Raw genomic sequence first — 22,993 nt, 5'->3', positions numbered from 1 at the left:
AGTGTGAAAGTTTTACCAGGCAGTAGAAACTGTAAAGAACAACCTAGTGGCTTGAAATAGCTTGGCATATTCAGAAACAGTGAGAAGTTAGGGGTGTCGTGTGGTGCGAGGAGACACCAGTGAGTTAAGCAAGAGCAGCAGTTGAGTGCACATCATAAGGGTCTTAGAGAGCCATGTAGGTTGAGTGGCAAAATACACAGAAAATTGACCATTTTAATCATTTTGAAGTATACAGTTCAGTGGAATTTTGTACACTAAATGTGCCACCATCATCATTGTCTAGTTTCAGAAGGTTTTTTGTCACCCTAAGAGGAAATCTCATATCCATTAAGCAGTCACTCCCCTTACACTCTCCTCAGCCCTTCACAACCACAAATCTGCTTTCTCTCCCCATGGATTTGCCTGTTCTGGGCATTTCCTATAAGTGGACCCATATCTTACATGCTCTTTTGTGTCAGGTTTCTTTCACTTAACATAATCTTCTTGAAGTCCATCCATGTTGTACCATGTATTAATATTAGTTCTTCATTCCCTTTTTTTTGGTTTTTGAGATGGAGTCTCTCTCACTGTCACCCAGGCTGGAGTGCAGTGGTGCGATCTCAACTCATTGTAACCTCCACCTCCTAGGTTCAAGTGATTCTCCTGCCTCAGCCTCCCCGGTAGCTGGGATTACAGGCACCCACCACCACGCCCGGCTAATTTTTTGTATTTTTAGTAGAGATGGGGTTTCACTATGTTGGCCAGGCTGGTCTCGAACTCCTGACTTTGTAATCCACCCACCTTGGCCTCCCAAAGTGCTGGAATTACAGGCGTGAGCCATTGCGCCTGGCCTCTTCCTTCCTTTTTATGGCTGAATAGTATTCTATCATATGAATAGATCACATTTCATTTTACCATCCATCAGTTGATGGACATTTGGGTTGTTTTCATCTTTTGACTATTGTGAGTAGAACTTCTATAGACATTCATGTACAGGTTTTTTTTTTAATGTGTTTTTTTGTTTGTGTTTTGTTTTTGAGACAGAGTTTCACTCTGTCACCCAGGCTAGAGTGCAGTGGCCCCATCTCCACTCACTGCAACGTCCACCTCCTGGGCTCAAGTGATTGTTCTGCCTCAGCCTCCCAAGTAAGTGGGATTACAGGCACGCACCACCATACCCGGCCAATCGTCGTATTTTTAGTAGAGACAGGGTTTCACCATGTTGGCCAGGCTGGTCTCGAACTCCTGACCTCAAGTGATCCACCTGCCTCAGCCTCCCAAAGTGTATTTGAATGTATTTTTAAATCTTTTGGGTAAATTTCTAGGAGTGGAATTGCTGTGACATATGGTAACTCTATGTCTAACTCTTTGAGGAAACACCAAAATTTTCCAGAGTGGCCGAAGAATTTTACATTTCCACTGACAATGTCCAATTTCTCCCCATCCTCAACAACACTTATTATTTTACTTGTTTGTTTTTTAATTATATTGTCATCCTAATGGGTGTGGAGTGGTATCTCATCATGGTTTTGATTTGTGTTTTCCTAATGATTAATAACATTGAGCATCTTTTCATATGCTTGTTGGCCATTTCTTATCTTCTTTGGAGCAATGTTTGTTATATTTTTGGTGTCATAACCAAGGAATCATTGCCAAATTCAGGATCAGGAAGAATTATACAGAGGAATCTATTGTTTTAAACATAATTTCTATTTTTTACTTATTTTTGTTTTATAGAGAGAAGGACTTTCAAAATTCAACAAGATCTATGAATTTGATTATCACCTGTATGGCCAGGTAGGTGCTAAAATATTTCCATCATAAGCAAGAGAAAGTAGTCCGCTTAGTCTTATGTAGAATATGTCACTGTCTTAAGAATAACAGCTGTTAACAACCTAAAGGTTCCTGGTTACAGGTGATCACTTTATAATTTATGAGGAAGTCTCTTTAATAAAATATGGTCCCATCTCAGCTCTTCTTTACAAAAAAGAAAAAAAAAGCTAATATACAATAGTTTGAGGAAAATTGAACTGATGCAAGAGGCGTCATGGTACTAGAATTGGAATGGTGATTGTATTCCTATGGCTTTTGGCTTTAAAGAGCTTATATTTATGTTTATTTCTTCCCAATCAGGTTTTTTTTAAATGTCTTTAATAGAAACTCCTCCCTCTCATTTGAATGACTTGGCAAAATAATAACTGCAAAAAGACTAACTGAATTTTGAATTTTGTCATCATTCAGAATGTTACCATGGTAATGACTTCGGTTTCTGGACATTTACTGGCTCATGATTTCCGGATGCAGTTTCGAAAATGGTCAGTACAATTCTCAAGGGAAGAACTTTCAGATTATAGTAAGTTGTGAAATTTCAGAGAACTTTTGAGGCATGTTGATCTTATTGGGTAATTTTTTTTTTTTTTTTTTGAGACAAAGTCTCAGAGTGAGACTCTGTCTTCCAAGCTGGGGCACAGTGGCATGATCTTGGCTCACAGCAACCTCTGCCTCCCAGGTTCGAGTGATTCTCCTGCCTTACCCTCCTGAGTAGCTGCGATGGGACTACAGGCACGCACCACCACACCTGGCTAATTTTTGTATTTTTAGTAGAGACAGAGTTTCACCATGTTGACTAGGCTGGTCTCGAACTCCTGACCTCAGGTGGTCTGCCCACCTCAGCCTCCCGAAGTGCTGGGATTACAGATGTAAACTACCATGCCCAGCCTTTTTTTTCTTTTTTTCTTTTTTTCTATTTTTTTTTGAGTCAGGGTCTCACCCTGTTGCCCAGGCTGGAGTGCAGTGGCGCAATCTCATCTCACTGCAACCTCCCCCTTCTGGGTTCAAACAAGTCTCATGCCTCAGTTTCCCAAGTAACTGGCACTACAGCCGTACGCCACCACACCCTGCTAATTTGTTCTATTTTAGTGGAGATGGAGTTTCACCATGTTGCCCAGGCTGATCTCAAACAAGGCGGGGTTTGCCTTCTTTTGCTTCCCAAAGTGCTAGGATTACAGGCGTGAGCCACTGTGTCTCAGTAATTTATTTATTTATTTATTTTAGTTATTTTTTGAGATGGAGTCTTGTTCTGTCACCCAGGCTGGAATGCAGTGGTGCAATCTCGACTCATTGCAACCTCCGCCTCCCGGGTTCAAACAGTTCTCCTGCCTCAGCCTCCCGAGTAGCTGGGACTACAGGCGCCCGCCACCACGCCAGCTAATTTTTTGTATTTTTGTTAGAGACGGGGTTTCACCGCCGGGCGCGGTGGCTCAAGCCTGTAATCCCAGCACTTTGGGAGGCCGAGACGGGCGGATCACGAGGTCAGGAGATTGAGACCATCCTGGCTAACATGGTGAAACCCCGTCTCTACTAAAAAAATACAAAAAACTAGCTGGGCGAGGTGGTGAGCGCCTGTAGTCCCAGCTACTTGGGAGGCTGAGGCAGGAGAATGGCGTAAACCCAGGAGGCGGAGCTTGCAGTGAGCTGAGATCCGGACACTGCACTCCAGCCCAGGTGACAGAGCGAGACTCCATCTCAAAAAAAAAAGAGACGGGGTTTCACCCTGTTAGCCAGGCTGATCTCGATCTCCTGACCTTGTGATCTACCTGCCTCGGCCTCCCAGCATGCTGGGATTACAGGTGTGAGCCACCGCGCCCAGCAGTAATTTATAATACTAAGATGACCTAGGATTATCTGATCCATTGTGAATTTTTATTAAATCTTTTAACAGTCACTTTTGGTGTTCCCTCAAAATTGCCAGACCTTTTTCATGCAGCCATTGGATTGCATTTGCCTGTAAAAGGGCTCCAGAATGCCATCTTATCCATCCTGTTCACACTCATGGAGAAGCGGACAGTGTGTCATACAGAGGGTCATAGCCTTGCTTTCAGTTCACCGGGACCTTTTCTTTTGGGGATACACCATGAACCCATTGGAACAGTTTGCTGTCATTAGATTGGAGGGCTCTCTGTCATGTACTAAGCTGGGACTCTGTTTTCATGTCTTTTCTAGGCAGAGCTGCAACCCTCTTGTCCTCTTTGAAGCAGAAATTGAAAAGTACTGCCCAGAGAATTTTGTAGACATCAAGGTAGGGTCTTTTGGAAGACATATGGCACTGAACAACCAAAGAGTCAAACAGTGATTTCTTTATTTTTAATGCATTGGCATTTGGAGATAAGGTTTTCCACCAAACTCACTACCATGATTTAAAAAGCTGGTTCCCACCCATTGTATGAATGTGGCTAAGTGGCCAAGAAACTGAAGTAAACATTTTTTTATGAATAGTACTTGTTTAAATCCTAGGAATAAGAGCTGGACATGGTGGTTTATGCCTGTAATCCCAGCAATTTGTGGGGCCAAGGCAGGATCACATGAACCCCAGGAATTTGAGACCAGCCTGGGCAACATAGTAAGACCCTATCTCTCTAAGGGAAAAAAAAAAAATTAACCAGGCACGGTGATGTAAGCCTATAGACCCAGCTAACAGTAAGGCTAAGGAAGGAGGATTACTTGAGCCCAGGAAGCAGGAGGTCGAGGCTGCAATGAGCTGTAATCACACCACCACACTCCAGCCTGGTGAGAAAGCGGGACCCTATCTCAAAAAATAATCCTAAGTATTGTAAATTATTAGTGCTAGCCCCCATCTCACCCCTTGTTAAATGGAAGAGGCTACAAAGTGTGAATGCCTCTTTGACAGTAAATTGCCAGTTGTCAAGCAGTCAGGGCATGCATAGTAAATTTATTTTTAATTTTCATTTATTTATTTATTTATTTATTTATTTTGAGGTGAAGTCTCACTCTTGTCCCCCAGGCTGGAGTGTGATGGTGCAATCTCAGCTCACTGCAACCTCTGCCTCCAAATTCAAGTGATTCTTTTGCCCCAGCCTCTGGAGTGGCTGAGATTACAGGCACCTGCCACCATACCCAGCTAATTTTTGTATTTTTAGTAGAGATGGGGTTTTACAATGTTGGCCAGAATGGTCTCGAACTCCTGACCTCGGGTGATCCACCCGCCTCAGCCTCCTAAAGTGCTGGGATTACAGGCGTGAGCCACCGAGCCCGGCCAGTTAATTTATTGAGAACTAACAAACCTTTGGATGAAAATTCAATTGGGATTCGTTTTGTTTTGTTTTGTTTTGAGACGGAGTCTTGCTGTGTCGCCCAGGCTGGACTGCAGTGGCGTAATCTCGGCTCACTGCAAGCTCCGCCTCCTGGGTTCAGGCCATTCTCCTGCCTCAGCCTCCTGAGTAGCTGGGACTACAGGCGCCTGCCACCATGCCACCATGCCCAGCTAATTTTTTGTATGTTTAGTAGAGACGGGGTTTCACCGTGTTAACCAGGATGCTCTCAGTCTCCTGACCTCATGATCCACCCACCTCAGCCTCCCAAAGTGCTGGGATTACAGGCGTGAGCCACCACCGTGCCCAGCCGGGGTTAGTTTTTTTTAACTAGGTCATAATCAGAACCGCTCCAAGTGTGTGTGTGTGTGTGTGTTAGAGCTGAATTTTAGGTTTCGTCATATTGGGGAAGTTATATTAAACCCTCTATTCTAGAAACTCATTTGTGGTTCTAAGGAGTTGTATGATCATTAGCACCAGTGAGAGCGGTTTTCTCTGCTCTCTTTCCTTCGCCAAGTTGTCACACTCCAAGAACATTATTAACCTTAAGTCAGATCCCCTTAGCATAGAGGTGTCAAGTCACTGTTCCGCAATTCTGTTCTCACCACTCTTATTCCACTGTGAACTTCAGAAAACTCTGGAACGAGAGACTCGCCAGTGCCAGGCTCTGGTGATCTGGACTGACTGTGATAGAGAAGGCGAAAACATTGGGTTTGAGATTATCCACGTGTGTAAGGCTGGTAAGTGCTGCTGCTACTGACTTTCTCTACTTTGGGATTCCATAAATAGAGTGTTCTTGTTTGTATGTGCAAATGAGCCATGGATGAGTTCCTCCGCAGATACTTTCCCTGTCGGTCTGTGAGTCCCACCAGCCATGTGTCCTGGAGCAAATCACTGAGCCATTGGGAGCCTCGACTTCCTTTTCTGTAACATCAAGCCAATCCAACATGTTTCCTGGGACTGCCACAGAGATTAGATGAGTTAATGAGTGGTGTAAACCATTTAGACCAGGACCCATTCCTTGTTAGGTACAAGCATACAAGCAGATACCCAGCTGCTTGAGAACAGGGACTTTATATTCTTTTTGTTGTTGTTGTTGTTATATATTGAATTATTTTAGTATTTGATTAATGGAAGCAAAAATAGAAAAATAAAATTACATATTGAATATGTATAAAAGAGTGAATATACCACAAGTAAAGTACAAAGAATAATTATAAAATGTTCTGTTTTCTGTTTTTTTTTTTTTTGAGACGGAGTCTCGCTCTGTCTCCCAGGCTGGAGTGCAGTGGCCGGATCTCAGCTCACTGCAAGCTCCGCCTACAGGGTTTACGCCATTCTCCTGCCTCAGCCTCCCAAGTAGCTGGGACTACAAGCGCCCGCCACCTCGCCCGGCTAGTTTTTTGTATTTTTTTTTAGTAGAGACGGGGTTTCACCGTGTTAGCCAGGATGGTCTCGATCTCCTGACCTCGTGATCCACCCGTCTCAGCCTCCCAAAGTGCTGGGATTACAGGCTTGAGCCACCGCGCCCGGCCTCTGTTTTCTTTTTTAATCTCTCCTATTATACAGTGCTCGACTATTCATAAATAATTGTTGCAGTGAATTTGAAGGCTCTAGCCGTGTTAATGGTTTTGGGTAACTTAGAGGAAGTGATGAATGGGCCAGCCATTCTCTAGCTCAGAGGGTGGGGTTGCTATTTTCCTTTAGTAGTTTTGTGTTCAAAGCTGTAATGACTCCTGGAAATTTAAGTGCATTAACTTTCAAGGACAGTGTGTATATGTCCTATATTCTTTCCTGAAGAGGCATGAAATTCCCCCACAGAACCCTTTAATTGTAGTATTTTTCTTTTCCTAAAAGGCCTGAGAGAGCAAGTAAGATGAAAGTCTCAAAAGGCAGCCAGGCGTGGTGGCTCATGCCTGTAATCCCAGCACTTTGGAAGACTGAGGCAGGTGGATCTCCTGAGGTCAGGTGTTCGAGACCAGCCTGGTCAACATGGTGAAACCCTGTCTCTACTAAAATTACAAAAATTAGCCAGGTGTGGTGGCATGTGCCTGTAGTCCCAGCTACTCAGGAGGCCGAGGCAGGAGAATTGCTTGAACCCGGGAGGCAGAGGTTGCAGTGAGCCGAGATTGCGCCACTGCACTCCAGCCTGGGTGACAGAGTGAGACTGTCTCCAAAAAAAAAACAATGCTTACCAAGAGCATTTTGGTATTTTAGTTACTGAAGGGGGCCTGCCCCTCCACACCTGTGGGCATTTCTCACGAGGTGGAGATGAGAGACTAAGAAAAGAAATAACACACACAGAGACAAAGTATATAGGAAGAAAAGTGGGTCCAGGGGACTGGTGCTTAGCAAGTGAGGACCTACACTGGCACTGGTCTCTGAGTTCCCTCAGTATTGATCACTGTCTTTACTATCTCGGCGAGGGGAATGCGGTATGATTGTGGGGTGATGGTGGGGAGAGGGTCAGCAGGAAAACGTGAACAAAAGACTCTGTGTCATAAATAAGTTTAAGGAAGGGTGCTGTGTCTGGATGTGTACATAAGCTAGATTTATGTTTAACTTTACATAAACATCTCAGTGCAGTAAAGAGTAACAGAGAAGTATTGCCACCATGATGTCTCGCCTCCAGCCATACGGCGGTTTTGTCCTATCTCAGAATATAATATATGGTCGGTTTTACACCGAGTCATTCCATTCCCAGAGACGTGCAGGAGACAGATGCCTTCCTCTTACCTCAACCACATAGAGACCTTATTCTTTCACTAATCCTCCTCAGCACCGACCCTTTACGAGTGTCAGGCTAGGGGGCTGTAAGGTCTTTCCCTTCCCACAAGGCCATATCTCAGGCTGTCTCAGTGGGGGGAAACCTGGACAATACCCAGGCTTTCTTGGGCAGGAGTCCCTGCAGCCTTCTGCAGTGCATTGTGTCTCTGGTTAATAGAGAATGGAGAATGGTGATGACTTTCACAAAGTGTACTGCCTACAAACACATTTTTGACAAAGCACATCCTGCACAGCCCTAAATCCCTTAAACCTTGGGCCAATACAGCACATGTTTTTGTGAGCACAGGGTTGGGACAAGAGTCACAGATTAACAGCATCTCAAAGCAGAACAATTTTTCTTAGTACAGATCAAAATGGAGTTTCTTTATGTCTTCCTTTTTCTACATAGACACAGTAACAATCTGTCTCTCTTTCTTTTCCCCAGTTACTAGCTAAAATTAACTCCATTTAAAAATTAACTCAGTTTAAAGGTTATGTTGGTGTTTCCTCTTTAGACACTGTACACCATTGATTTAACTTAATAGGTAAATTGGTCACCTCACAGCTTCTTGAACTGGTTTGCCTTTGTTTCAAGGGGCTTTAAGAAAAGTGAGTCCTTTATGATGGAGGGCAGTGTGGTTTGACTTTGACCTTGGTAACGCCTTGTGTTCTGCAGTAAAGCCCAATCTGCAGGTGTTGCGAGCCCGATTCTCTGAGATCACACCCCATGCCGTCAGGACAGCTTGTGAAAACCTGACTGAGCCTGATCAGAGGGTGAGCGATGCTGTGGATGTGAGGCAGGAGCTGGACCTGAGGATTGGTGAGGAGCTAGGCAGACCCCTCCCGTGGCCACATTAATGTTGTGTTATGGGACCAAAAATGGGCTCTGTGTAGATATACACTGCCAGCCCTGGACTCTTATTAACCACCATTTTCACCTTCCTTCACTCTCCTTCACTCTCCAGGAGCTGCCTTTACTAGGTTCCAGACCCTGCGGCTTCAGAAGATTTTTCCTGAGGTGCTGGCAGAGCAGCTCATCAGTTACGGCAGCTGCCAGTTCCCCACATTGGGCTTTGTGGTAGAGCGGTTCAAAGCCATTCAGGCTTTTGTACCAGAAATCTTCCACAGAATTAAAGGTAGGGCCTGGAGTGGGGGTTATGGCCTGGGACCTATGGGCCCAAGGTTAAGGAAGGGGACTGTGAGCGTTAATAGCACTAATAAAGATGTAATTTATTTTAGTCTTGCTGTCGTCCTCCCTGGCCCATTACAATCCTCTTAAAGTTCCCTTTGTTATCCGGAAATTCTTCCTTATTTGATATTCCTTTGACTTTCACCACCTTTTTCTATCTGTCATATCATGTGGCTTCTCTGAGACACAGATAAACCTTTTTCTATCTGTCATATCATGTGGCTTCTCTGAGACACAGCCTTTCTATTTGTCTCTCCTTAATATAGTAACTCATGACCACAAAGATGGTATCGTAGAATTCAACTGGAAAAGGCATCGACTCTTTAACCACACGGCTTGCCTAGTTCTCTATCAGTTGTGTATGGAGGTAAGAAGTCCTTCGAACCCTTAATGATCTAGGAAACATTCTGCACACCTCCCAAACCACTCCCACTGTTGGCAGAGGTGATCTGTCTCATTTTTCCATTGGACTTTAGCTTTAAGTTTGCATCTCGGGATCACTTTGGGGACCAGTAAGACTAGAACCCCCTGAAAACAGCACTAAAAGGAAAAGGGAAGTATCTGCATTCTTTTTAGATGAAATCAGAAATTTTGGGAAATGTATAGTTGAAATCCCCTCTTGTGGCATATACTGTCACCAGAAATTATCAAGGATTAGCTAGACCAGTCCAGGTCATTGACTTATAGAGCTAGGAGAGAATGGACAGCATTTGGCTCAGCCCCCTCTTTATTGGTCGCGTGAGGAAATCTAGAGAAGTGAAAGTCACAAATTAGTGGGTTAATTTTATATACTGATAAAAGCTAGGAAGAAAATAAGGCAAGGTAAAGGGATAGAGAAAGGCTGGAGGGTCAGGGAGGGGAGGGGTGACACTTGAGCAGAGGCTGGAGAGATTAGGGAGAGGGCTGGAGGGTGGGTGGGACATGCATGTGCCATAGAAGGGAGCAAGACTGGCCTGGGCCATGGGCCAGTCGGTGGCAGAGTTAGGACCCACCCTAACGTTTCCTGGCACTTGGGCTGATGGTTTACTTTCTGATGTCACTTCCTATTAGCACATAACAGCCCGGTTTAACCCAAGGGCTGCACAGAGTCATGCTTAAGTAAAATTCCGAGCTCTCTAGGCTTGATTCATGGTGTGCTTCTGGCTGCAGCCCACTGGCAGATTTGTTACTAATTAGGCAAGGGGTGTGATAACTATGCAGCACCCACTATGGACCAGGCACACTTTGTTACGTGTTGTTTTGTTTAATCCTAATAATTCCTGTGAAGGCAGTGATAGCATCCCCATTTTCCAGATGAAGAAGCTAAAGAAAGTGAAGAGACTTACCCACAGACACGTGAGAGCTGTACATGGCAGAGCACAACCGAATCCCAGTGTGTCCCTGCCCCTTCTGCAGACCGTGCTGCCGTCTCCATCTGTCTCTCACTCCACCTTTGACCCTGGACCACTGGGAGTCTCTGTAACACTGCACAATTATTTGTTAAATAAAAAGACCACCAGCCCGGGTTTTATAGTGAAACCCCATCTTTACAAAAAAGAAAAAAATTAGCTGGGCATGGTGGCACCTGCATATAGTTCCATCTACTTGGGAGGCTGAGGTGGGAGAATCGCTTGAGCTCAGCAGGTTGAGGCTGCAGTGAGCCATGATTATGCCGCTGCACTTCAGCCTGGGTGACAGAATGAGATACTGCCTCAAAAAAAAAAAAAAAAAAAAAGGCCGGGCGCGGTGGCTCAAGCCTGTAATCCCAGCACTTTGGGAGGCCGAGACGGGCGGATCACGAGGTCAGGAGATCGAGACCATCCTGGCTAACCCGGTGAAACCCCGTCTCTACTAAAAAAAATACAAAAAATTACCCGGGCGAGGTGGCGGGCGCCTGTAGTCCCAGCTACTCGGGAGGCTGAGGCAGGAGAATGGCGTAAACCCGGGAGGCGGAGCTTGCAGTGAGCTGAGATCCGGCCACTGCACTCCAGCCTGGGCGACAGAGTGAGACTCCGTCTCAAAAAAAAAAGATCAACTTAAATAATAATAAAATATAAAAGTAAGTAATAAAAAGACCCGTCCTGTTTCTCCTTCACTCGGATGTGGTATGGGACTACGTGGTGGGCGATGCAAACTATGAAGTTGGTTTTAAGATTAAAGGTCTCCAGCTTGTATTGTATAATTTCTCCTATTTCTTTTTTTCTTTTCCCTGAGACAGAGTCTGGCTCTATCGCCAGGCTGGAGTGCAATGGCACGATCTCAGCTCACTGCAACCTCTACCTCCTGGGTTCAGGCGATTCTCCTGCCTCAGCCTCCCCAGTAGCTGGGACTACAGGCATGCGCCACCACACCTAGCTAATTTTTGTATTTTTTGTAGAGATGGGTTTTCACTGTGTTGGCCAGGATGATCTAGCTCTCTTGACCTCGTAATCTGCCTGCCTTGGCCTCCCAAAGTGGTGGGATTGCAGGCGTGAGCCACCGCGCCCAGCAATTTCTCCTGTTTCTGACTGTATCATCCTGAATTTTTCTTTTTTTTTAAAGGAGCACTGGGCTAAGTAAGCATGGTGGCTTATGGGAGTATTGCTTGAGCCCAGGACTTCTGGGCCAGACTGGGTAACATAGCAAGACTCCATCTCTGTATTTTAAACAAAACAACAACAGAAGGAGCACTGTGCATGTGTACATAGAAAACTGTACTCAGGCAATGCATAGGCTGTTGGATTTCATAGTCTCTGGAGGAAGCACCTTAAGGCTTGTGAAATTGCCCTTCGTAATCTTGGTTTGAGTGGGAAAGTTAGTGATGGTGTCTATCTTGCTGTCAGCTACAAGCAACATTAAGTGGGCACTCTCCTAGGCTGTCACTGCAGACTTAGCTTGTGGTGGTCAGTGTGATCTGGAAGGACTGGCATGGACTATCCACAGGAAGGATGGAGATGATGCACTAACAGGTTAACATGGTCTTTTCTTTCCTGGCTTTCTAGGATCCCATGGCAACTGTGGTAGAGGTCAGATCTAAGCCCAAGAGCAAGTGGCGGCCTCAAGCTTTGGACACTGTGGTATGTTCCGGACAGGCTGTTTCAGGCCCTGGGGAAATACTGTTTTGAGGCTGTGGTTCTACTGCCTAGACTGTGGCTTGGTGGAAGAAAATATCACCCATCACCAGGCCACACAAGAAAATGCTTGAGAAAGACACGGTCCTGCTTAGCCTTACTGTTTGCTTTTTTTTTTACTTATTTTGTTTTTGTAGACTCAGACTTCTGGGCTCAAGAGATCTCCCACCTCAGCCTCCCAAGTAGCTCAGACCATAGCCATGTGCCATGATGACCAGTTAATTATTTTTATAATTTTTTTGTAGAGACGGAATCTCACTATGTTGACCAGGCTGGTCTCAAACTCCTGGCCTCAAGTGATTCTCCAGCCCCAGCCTCCCAAAGTACTGGGATTACAGGCATAAACCACCACACCCAACCACTGCCTGGCCTCTTAATGGTTTTTTTGGGTTTTTTTTTTTTTTGAGATGTTGCCCAGGCTGGAGTGCAATGGTGCGGTCTTGGCTCACTACAACTTCCACCTCCCGGGTTCAAGCGATTCTCCTGCCTCAGCCTCCCGAGCAGCTGGGATTATAGGCATGCACCACCATGAGGTGATCTGCCCACCTCAGCTTCCCAAAGTGCTGGGATAACAGGCGTGAGCCACTGCGCCTGGCTTTTTTTGTTGTTGTTGTTTTTAACAATTGCAATATAACTGCATTGTATGAGATTTGGGAAACAAAAAGAGGAAGACAACCTATGACTTCACCATCCTTACATAATTACTAGTATCTCTTCCTGTTTTTTAATATGCATGTTTTTACAGCATTATAACTAGAGTAGCTTGTGTTTTCCACCCAAGCATTTTTTTCATGTTGCTGCGTAATCTGTGTAAATATTACTTTAAATAATCTGCTATATGAACATACTTTAGAACAGGGCTTCTCAAATTATTTGACCCCAGGAAGAGCCACCGTGACGGAACACAAGTCTGAGTAAATCACATTAGGAGTATGCCTTCTCAGTCACCACTTAGCAGGAAAATTTGGGATAGAATTACTATTAGAATTCACTCTGAAGGTTGGACGTACAGAACACTCAGGCTAACAATCATGCAGGCTAAGAAGCACACAGGGACTGGTGGGCAGTGCATTCTTCGTCTTGGGCAAGCCACAATAAATGTGTATATGTATGGAGGGATTGCATGGGGGCAGTTATGCATTTTGTTTGCTTGTTGGTTTGTTGGTTTGTTGAGAGGGAGTCTTGCTCTGGTCGCCAGGCTGGAGTGCAGTGGCATGATCTCGGCTCACTGCAGCATCTATCTCCTGGCTCAAGCGATTCTCCTGCCTCAGCCTCCTGAGTAGCTGGGACTACAGATGCATGCCACCACACCCAGCTAATTTTTGTATTTTCAGTAGAGACGGATTTCACTATGTTGGCCAGTATAGTCTCAATCTCTTGAACTTGTGATCTGCCTGCCTCGGCCTCCCAAAGTGCTGGGATTAGAGGCACGAGCCACCGCGCCCAGCTGCATTGATTTTATGTAGTAGGCTTACGTTTTTTAGTCCTCACTGGTTAAGTATGCTTTAGTGTGACATACAGTCATCAGCATTGTTAACTTGTCACCTAGGGAAAAGAACATCTGGCCGGGCGCGGTGGCTCAAGCCTGTAATCCCAGCACTTTGGGAGGCCGAGACGGGCGGATCATGAGGTCAGGAGATCGAGACCATCCTGGCTAACAAGGTGAAACCCCGTCTCTACTAAAAAATACAAAAAACTAGCCGGGCGAGGTGGCGGGCGCCTGTAGTCCCAGCGACTCCGGAGGCTGAGGCAGGAGAATGGCGTAAAACCCGGGAGGCGGAGCTTGCAGTGAGCTGAGATCTGGCCACTGCACTCCAGCCCAGGAGACACAGCAAGACTCCGTCTCAAAAAAAAAATAAAAATAAAAAAAAGAACATCTGTTATCCCCCAGGAGGCCTCCTGGGGTTTTCACCCTCCAAGAGAATTTACCAGGGCTTGGGTGGTGTTCCCAAAGTGTGGTTCTCAAGACTGTCTGTGTTTGAACAGTGTATTAGACGGCTTTGTTAAAAAATGTAGATTTCAGGCTGGGCACAGTGGCTCAGGCCTGTAATCCCAGCACTTTGGGAGGCTGAGGTGGGCAGATCACGAGGTCAGGAGATCAAGACCATCCTGGCTAACATGGTGAAACCCCATCTCTACTAAAAATAAAAAAAATCAGCCAGGTATGGTGACAGGTGCCTGTATTCTCAGCTACTCGGGAGACTGAGTCAGGAGAATTGGCGTGAACCCAAGAGACAGAGCTTACAGTGAGCCGAGATTGCACCACTGCACTCCAGCCTGCATGACAGAGTGAGACTCCATCTGAAAAAATATATATATGTATATGGGCCAGAGGCGGTGGCTCACACCGGTAATCACAACATGGCAAAACCCTGTCTCTACTGAAAACACAAAAATTAGCCAGCCGTGGTGAGCGCCTGTAGTCCCAGCTACTCAGGAGGCTAAGGCAGGCGAATCACATGAACTTGGGAGGCGGAGGTTACAGGGAGTCGAAATCGTGCCACTGCACTGCAGTCTGGGCAACAAGAGCAAGACTCGGTCTCGAAAATAAAAAAATTTTTTAAATGTAGATTTCTGGCCAGACGTGATGGCTCACGTCTGTAATCCCAGCACTTTGGGAGGCCGAGGTGAGCAGATCACCTGAGGTCAGGTGTTCAAGACCAGCCAGGCCAACATGGCGAAACCCCGTCTCTACTAAAAATACAAAAATTTGCCAAGCGTGGTGGTGCTGTAATCCCAGCTACTTGGGAGGCTGAAGCAGGAGAATCACTTGAACCCAGGAGGTGGAGGTTGCAGTGGGCCGAGATCATGCCACTGCACTCCAGCCTAGGCTACAGGGTGAGACTCCGTCTCAAAAAAAAAAGTGGAGTTCTCGGCTGGGTATGGTAGCTCACGCTTGTGATCCTTGCATTTTGGGGGGTCAGAGAGGGAGGATTGCTTGAGGCCAGGAGTTCAAAATCAGCCTGCACAACATAGCAGCTTCCTCAGTGGTCAGGGTCCCAAATCTGCTGGCTTCCCAGTTGAGTCCTGCACACATTAAAGTCTGAGAACTACTAGGCTAGGATCTGACTCTGCCTGGCAGGCCCAGAAGTTGTTGTTGGGCAGTCTTTTCCGCTGTTTGACAGAAGCACCTGGAGTGACGGGCCAGATTTGACTGAAGATGAGTTGTGTATTTGAGTTGTGCTGCCTGACTCATGCAATACACCTAACATCCCTATTGACCCATTTCACAGGAGCTTGAGAAGCTGGCTTCTCGAAAGTTGAGAATAAATGCTAAAGAAACCATGAGGATTGCTGAGAAGCTCTACACTCAAGGGTAAATATTCTGGATTTGGGAGTAGAATTTGAACCGTCTTTATCAGGATGAAATATTTTAGAAATAGAGTTTATGGGCCAGGCGCGGTGGCTCACGCCTGTAATCCCAGCACTTTGGGAGGCCGAGGCAGGCAGATCATGAGGTCAAGAGATCAAGACCATCCTGGCCAACATGGTGAAACCCCGTCTCTACTAAAAATACAAAAATTAACTGGGCGTGGTGTGGTGTTGCACGCCTGTAGTCCCGGCTACTGGGGAGGCGGAGGCAGGAGAATCATTTGAACCCAGGAGGCGGAGGTTGCAGTGAGCTGAGATTGCACCACTGCACTCCAGCCTAGGTGACAGAGCAAGACTCCATCTCTGGGAGAAAACAAAAATTACAAATAGAGACCGGGTATGCTGGGTCACACCTGAAATCCAAGCACTTCAGGAGGCCTAGGCAGGAGGATCACTTGAGCTTAGGAGTTCAAGACCAACCTGGGCAACATAGCAAAACCCTGTCTCTACAAAAAAGAAAAATTAGCCAGGCATTGTGCCACACACTTGTAGTCCCATCTGTTCAGGAAGCTGAGGCAGGAAGATTACTTTAGCTTGGGAGACAGAGGCTGCAGTGAGCCAAGATCACGCTGCTACACTTCAGCCTGGGCACCACAGCAAGACTATCTCAAAAAGAAAAAAGAAAAAATGAAAAACAAAGAGAGTCCACATTACAGTTTTATTGGACAGCATTGTTCTTTGTATACTCTAAGAACAGTCTCGAAACACACGCTGGTGCAACTTGTCAGGGTCAGTGAGGCTCATGTGCTGCATCAGGGTTGGTCTGTCAGACTGACCCTCAGAGTGGCCAGTGACAAGCCCCAGGCTATGAGGCTGCTGGCCTTTATCCTGTGCTGTGCTGCCCCTTTTGTTTCTCCTTTGGCTTCTTTGAGTGTCCTAGCAGGAGAACCAGCTGCTTTTCACCCCATGAGTAGGTGCATCTCATCTCAGAACTTCTGAATCAGGTAACCTAGGTTGCCTTCAATTGAGTTGGCTACATCAGATGAGTGTTTGTAGGTGTTAGTGGGTGCTTTCAGTTATTTAATGACCAATCAGAGAGCCTAGCAATTTCTTTTTCTGTTTGTTTGCCTTGGTTTTAGGTACATCAGCTATCCCCGAACAGAAACAAACAGTTTTCCCAGAGACTTAAACCTGACGGTGTTGGTGGAACAGCAGACCGCCGATCCACGCTGGGGGGCCTTTGCCCAGAGCATTCTAGAGCGGGGTGGTCCCACCCCACGCAATGGGAACAAGTCTGACCAAGCTCACCCTCCCATTCACCCCACCAAATACACCAACAGCTTACAGGTTGGTTTCTCTGAATGTGCTGCCTGCTGGAACCCACAGGGAAGTGCTGGGGGTTGGTAGTAAGATTTGAATTTACTCTGTGGGCTGTGATTGTAAAAACAAGTGATTTTGAGATCTCTCTCATTTCGTTTGCTTTGATGAAAGACTGCTTCACCCTTCCCCGTGATGGGCCCCCGTCTTAATCTAGCTCCACATCCCCACTCTCCGTCAGCTCCTGCTGCTTCCCTGCTAGTCCTTTATAGGCAACCTAGGTACCTCTCCTCCCCACACCGCTGTGCAGACACCTACCCCCACTGTGAGCCTTGTGGCCTTCCCAGTCCCTGGAACTAGAGAATTCTATCCATCCTCCCAAGACTGGCTCAGTTTTGGTTGCCTCCTGAAACTTTGCTGCCACCCCAGTCGTGCCACCCCGCGTCATTGCAGTTTCCCACTCAGCTCTGCTTGTCTGTCTCAGTCATTTCTTCAGCCACGGGCAGACTCTGCAGGCACAGGAGCCATTAGGCTTGTTTACATCTGTAGGCTTTTCACAAAGCTGGGGAAATCTTAGTCTTTTGTTCTTCTCCTCCTTCTTTTAATAACATATTCTTTCTGATTTTAAAAATATGGAGGAGCAGTGGCTTACGCCTGTAATCCCAACACTTTAGGAGGACACGGTGGGTGGATCACAAGGTCGGGAAATTGAGACCATCTTGGCTAACATGGTGAAACCCCGTCTCTACTAAAAATACAAAAATTAGTTGGGCGTGGTGGCGTGTGCCTGTAGTCCCAGCTCTCAGGATGCTGAGGCAGAAGAATCACTTGAACCTGGGACGCGGAGGTTGCAGTAAACTGAGATTGCACCGCTGCACTCCAACCTGATGACAGAGTGAGACTGAAAAAAAAAAATTACATGTTCATTTTAGACAACTTAAGAATTACAAAAGATTATAAGGGAGGAAAAATTGCCTATTAAGCATGATATTTAACAATTGCAAAGATGTGCCATAATTTATTTTGCCAAATCTGTTTTTTGTGTTTTTGATACTATAGTTAACATTTGTAGACATAAATATTTTTGTGGTTCTCCAGTTACTTCCTTTGAAGAGGTCCTTAGAAGGGGAATTATTGGATATGTGTATGAATGTCTCATTTTGATAGAGTAAGACTCACTAAATCATTGATTACCTAATTGAAAATTACCCTGACAAATTACTGCTTAAACGTGTGCATGAAGTTGGGCTAAGGCCACCAGGTGTAGTGTTGCTCTGTCTCTTGTATTTGAGGAGTCTCTTGCCAACTTCTTAGGCTTTCATCTTGTTTTCTGCTTAGATTGGGTTTACATCAAAGAACCACTCTGGAAGGGAAGATTACTCTCTTGCTTATCTTTGCCAGATTTGAGTTGTGGAATGTGTCAACCTAAACCTATCCTCTCCCCAGGACTTGTTTGCCTGGCACTCCATGTTAGTGCAGGGCCTGAGGAGCAGTGTGGCCTCTTCTGTGCTGGACATTTGGCTAAGGCTACCAGCGATGCTCCTGTCCTTGAGAGGTGATATTCTAGGGGGAGTTTCAAACTCCTCTTTTCTTCCTAGGGAGACGAACAGCGACTGTATGAGTTTATTGTTCGCCATTTCCTGGCTTGCTGCTCCCAGGATGCTCAGGGGCAGGAGACCACAGTGGAGATCGACATCGCTCAGGAACGCTTTGTGGCCCACGGCCTCATGATTCTGGCCCGAAACTATCTGGATGTGTATCCATATGATCACTGGAGTGACAAGGTGATCAAGCGTGGTCCCCAGGGAGAGGGAGGACAGTTGTGTTGCGAGCCCTGAGTTCTCTAGTGGAGCAGGACCGTGTTCCTTGAAATGAGGTTATTTTTTGCCTGAGTGTGATAATGGAATCATCTGACTGCTGCACCTGCCGCTCCCTATAGATCCTCCCTGTCTATGAGCGAGGCTCCCGCTTTCAGCCCAGCACCGTGGAGATGGTGGATGGGGAGACCAGCCCGCCCAAGCTGCTCACCGAGGCCGACCTCATTGCCCTCATGGAGAAGCACGGCATTGGTCAGTGGCTCCTCTGGTTAACTCACATCTCTTGAGCACTTACCGTGTACCAGGCACAGGTTTCCTCTAGTCTTCAAACCATTGTCTAATGCAGCTGCTGTATCTTTATCCCCATTTTATAGTTGAAATAAGGCTCAGAGAGGTTAAGAACTTACGTAAGTTCACAAAGTGTGTGTTATTAAAACCTGATCTGAATACCTCCACAGTCAGTGCTCTTAAACCATGCACTGTGCTGTCCACGAAGTAAGAGACTTTTCCCATGGCTTTGAGGGCCCAACTGGGAGCACCCGTTGGCCACATGAGGATTTGTTCTTTTGAATAAGAACAGCATGTAAGGAACCGACAATTAAAACTTAGGACAGTCATCATAAAATCTGTTTTCATTTTGAAGTGTCAGATCTGGCTCCTCCTTCCCATGTGGAGTATTGGGTGAGGGTGGCAGCTGTCTCTGCAGGCCTGCACCCACACTGCTCAGTCAGGCTGCTCACGCTGGCCTCATGTATGTGCCAGGACCCTGCTGTTAGCTATGGGTGACTGGATTCTTAGCCTTTTGTTAAAGCATTTCCCATAATTGCTTAGGAATCAGAAACTAGGTTTTAATAAAACACTGGGCCAGAATTGTGTTTTTCCCAATAAGTCCCATGGCTCAAGCTTTGCAGATAGGTCCTTGTAACTAATCTGCTGTCCCCTCCATTTGTTTTTGTCAAGGCTCTCAAGGGCTTTCTCTGGCAAGCCTAGTCCAGGAATATCAGCAGCACAGTGGAGGGGAAGCAGAGCTCCCTGGGCATGTGTTACATAAGCAGCTGCCTCACCCACAAAGGGAGTTTCTTAGGCCTATGACTTAGGAAGCAGTGCTCCAACGTGGAGTCCTTGACCATCACTAGGACATCCAGAAACCCTGCAGGTTTAGGTAAAATTAGTAGAGGTTCACCCATCATGATTTATTTGATAAAAATGTATGAGGGCTGGATGCGGTGGCTCACACCTGTAATCCCAGCATTTTGGGAGGCCAAGATGGGTGAATCACTTGAGCCCAGGAGTTCAAGACCAGCTTGGGCAACACGGTAAAACCCCATCTTGCTGGGCGTGGTGGCTTACACCTGTAATCCCAACACTTTGGGAGGCTGAAGTGGTTGGATCACCTGAGGAAGGGAGTTAAAGACCACCAGCCTGACCGACATAGTGAAACTCTGTCTCTACTAAAAATACAAAAATTAGCCAGGCATGATGGTGGACACCTGTAATCCCAGCTACTTGGGAGGCTGAGACAGGAGAATCGCATGAACTCGGGAGGTGGAGGATGCAGTGAGCCAAGATCGCATCACTGCACTCCAGCCTGGGTGACAGAGTGAGACTCCATCTCAAAAAAATAAACCATCTCGGCTGGGTGCGATGGCTCAAGCCTGTAATCCCAGCACTTTGGGAGGCCGAGACAGGCGGATCATGAGGTCAGGAGATCAAGACCATCCTGGCTAACATGGTGAAACCCCGTCTCTACTAAAAACTACAAAAAACTAGCCGGGCGAGGTGGCGGGTGCCTGTAGTCCCAGCTACTCGGGAGGCTGAGGCAGGAGAATGGCGTGAACCCGGGAGGCAGAGATTGCAGTGAGCTGAGATCCGGCCACTGCACTCCAGCCTGGACGACAGAGTGAGACTTTGTATCAAATATAAAAAAGAAAACCATCTCTACAAAAAATTAGGTGCATGCCTATAGGTAGGGAGGCTGAGGTGGGAGGATTACTTGAGCCCGGGAGGCAGAGAGTGAGGTACACTGAGATTGAGCTACTGCACTCCAGTCTGGGCAACAGAGCGACACCCTGTCTCAAGAAGAAAAAAAAAAAAAAAAAAAAGCATGAGGCCCACAGTAGAGCTTGGACTAAAGCACCAGAGACACAAAGAGGAATAAGACCTCATTTTTTAAGTTCTCAGTCTAACAGAAGAACCAAACCAACACATTGAATACAATGTAATGGGTTCTGCAGGGAGTAGGCAGGGAAGCAAATGTCATGGGTAGGCTGGCGTTTGAGCTGGACCAAAACTTCATAGTAAGACTGCTGGATCAACGAAGGACAGCCCAGTGCAGGGCAGGCCTGAGGAAGGCACAGGAGCAGGAAAGCAAAAGCCTGCTGTGGCTGGATTGGGGGTGGTGGCCATAGAAGGTATCTGGAAAGATGATCCAAGCCTGACTACAGGGCCTTGGCTTGCCCAGTTGAAGGGCTTAGATGGTAGTACGTGGTCAGCAGGGAGTCTTCTAGGATTTCCAAGTAAAGGAACCACATAGAGGTACACTTAACAAAAAAAACCAAAATAATATTTTTAAAAGATTATTAACAGACTGGGCATTGTGTCTCACACCTATAATCCAAGCACTTTGGGAGGCCAAGGCAAGGGGTCAGGAGTTCAAGAGCAGCCTGGACAACATGGTGAAACCCCATCTCTACTGAAAATACAAAAAATTGATGGGTGTGATAACTGACGCCTATATACCGTACAGTGCATCTCTTTCAAATGTATAATTTACATTTTTTAGCATATTTACAAAGTTGTGCAGCTATCACCATAGTCAGTTTTTTGGGTTTTTTTGTTTGTTTGTTTATGATGGAGTTTTGCTCTTATTGCTCCAGCCGGAGTGCAGTGGTGCAGTCTCAGCTTACTGCAACCTCTGCCACCCGGGTTCAAGTGATTCTCCTGCCTCAGCCTCCCCAGTAGCTAGGATTACAGGCACGCACCACCACACCTGGCTTTTTTTTGTTATTTTTAGTAGAGATAGGGTTCTACCGTGTTGTCCAGGTTGGCTGGTCTCGAACTCCTGACCTCATGATCCACCCGCCTAGGCCTCCCAGAGTGCTAGGATTACAGGTGTAAGCTACCATGCCCAGCCCCTAAAAAATTTGTTTTAGAGAGACAGGTTCTTACTCTGTCACCCAGGCTAAGTCACAGCCATGAACTCTGGGTTTCAAGGGATCCTTCCACCTCAGCTTCCCAAGTAGCTGGGACTACAGGCATATGTTGCCATGCCCAGCTAATTTTTTTGTTGGGTTTTTTTGTTTGTTGTTTGAGACACAGTCTCGCTCTATCACCCAGGCTGGAGTGTAGTGGCACGATTTCAGCTCACTGCAACCTCCGCCTCCTGGGTTCAAGAAATTCTCCTGCCTCAGCCTCCTGAGTAGCTGGGACTACAGGTGCAGATCACCGGCTAATTTTTGTATTTTTAGTAGAGATGGGGTTTCACTGTTAGCCAAGCTGGTCTCGAACTCCTGACCTCAATTGATCCACCCGCCTCGGCCTCCCAAAGTGCTGGGATTACAGGCCTGAGCCATCATGCCCAACCAAACTTTTTTGTTTTATGTAGGGACAGGGTCTTGCTATGTTGCCTAGTCTGGTCTTAGAACTTGCAGCCTCAAGCTGTCCTCCTACCTCGACCTCCCAAAGTGTTGGGATTATAGGAGTAAGCCCCTGCACCTGGCCAGATTTGCCTACTTTAGTTATTTCCTATAAAGAGCCAGGCACAGTGGCTCACACCTGTAATCCAGCACTTTGGGAGACCAACGTGGGCAGATCACTGGAAGTCAGGAGTTCGAGACCAGCTTCGCCAACATGGTGAAACACTGTCTCTACTAAAAATGAAAAAGTTAGCTGGGCTTGGTGGCGGGTGCCTGTAATCCCAGCTACTCGAGAGGCTGAGGCAAAATAATCACTTGAATCCGGAAGGCGGAGGTTGCAGTTGATGGACACTTGAGTTGTTTCTATTCTTTGGCTATTATAAATAATCCTGCTCTGAACAGTTTAGTACAAGGTTTTGTGTGGACATGTGTTTTCATTTCTCTTGGGTAGATTTAGGAGTGGGATTGCTGGTTTACATGGTAACTCAAAAATGTAAACATTTTTAGGAACCACTAAACTTTTCTGAAGTGGCTGTACCATTTTTCGTTTACACCAGCAAGGCACTAGGATTCCAGTTTATCCACATCCTTACTTAGTATTATCTCTGTTTTTGATTTTGCCGGTAGGTGTGAACTGCTATTTCATTGTTTTGTTTTGTTTTTTTGTATTTTTGGTTTTTTTAGAGGCGGAGTCTCACTCTCGCCCAGGCTGGAGTACTGTGGCACAATCTCAGCTTACTGCAAGCTCCATCTCCTGGGTTCACACCATTCTCCTGCCTCA

At 46.3% G+C, this 22,993-nt stretch overlaps 1 protein-coding gene across 1 annotated transcript in view; it reads left to right on the top strand.

The window, feature by feature from the left end:
- The window catches only part of TOP3A (DNA topoisomerase III alpha), a 34,469-nt gene that overhangs the window by 4,157 nt on the left and 7,319 nt on the right, over window positions 1-22,993 (top strand). Inside the window, exons 2-13 of the mRNA XM_031934341.1 lie at window positions 1,717-1,776; window positions 2,221-2,294; window positions 3,982-4,057; window positions 5,719-5,827; window positions 8,530-8,673; window positions 8,819-8,989; window positions 9,309-9,409; window positions 12,003-12,077; window positions 15,365-15,447; window positions 16,583-16,790; window positions 18,359-18,544; window positions 18,700-18,860. Coding sequence (XP_031790201.1) covers window positions 1,717-1,776; window positions 2,221-2,294; window positions 3,982-4,057; window positions 5,719-5,827; window positions 8,530-8,673; window positions 8,819-8,989; window positions 9,309-9,409; window positions 12,003-12,077; window positions 15,365-15,447; window positions 16,583-16,790; window positions 18,359-18,544; window positions 18,700-18,860 — 1,448 coding nt within the window. The remainder of the gene's footprint in view (window positions 1-1,716; window positions 1,777-2,220; window positions 2,295-3,981; window positions 4,058-5,718; window positions 5,828-8,529; window positions 8,674-8,818; window positions 8,990-9,308; window positions 9,410-12,002; window positions 12,078-15,364; window positions 15,448-16,582; window positions 16,791-18,358; window positions 18,545-18,699; window positions 18,861-22,993) is intronic.

This window comes from Piliocolobus tephrosceles, chromosome 16 (assembly GCF_002776525.5).
Source record: "Piliocolobus tephrosceles isolate RC106 chromosome 16, ASM277652v3, whole genome shotgun sequence".
Classification (NCBI taxonomy): domain Eukaryota; kingdom Metazoa; phylum Chordata; class Mammalia; order Primates; family Cercopithecidae; genus Piliocolobus; species Piliocolobus tephrosceles.
This window is presented reverse-complemented; position numbering and strand designations above follow the sequence as displayed.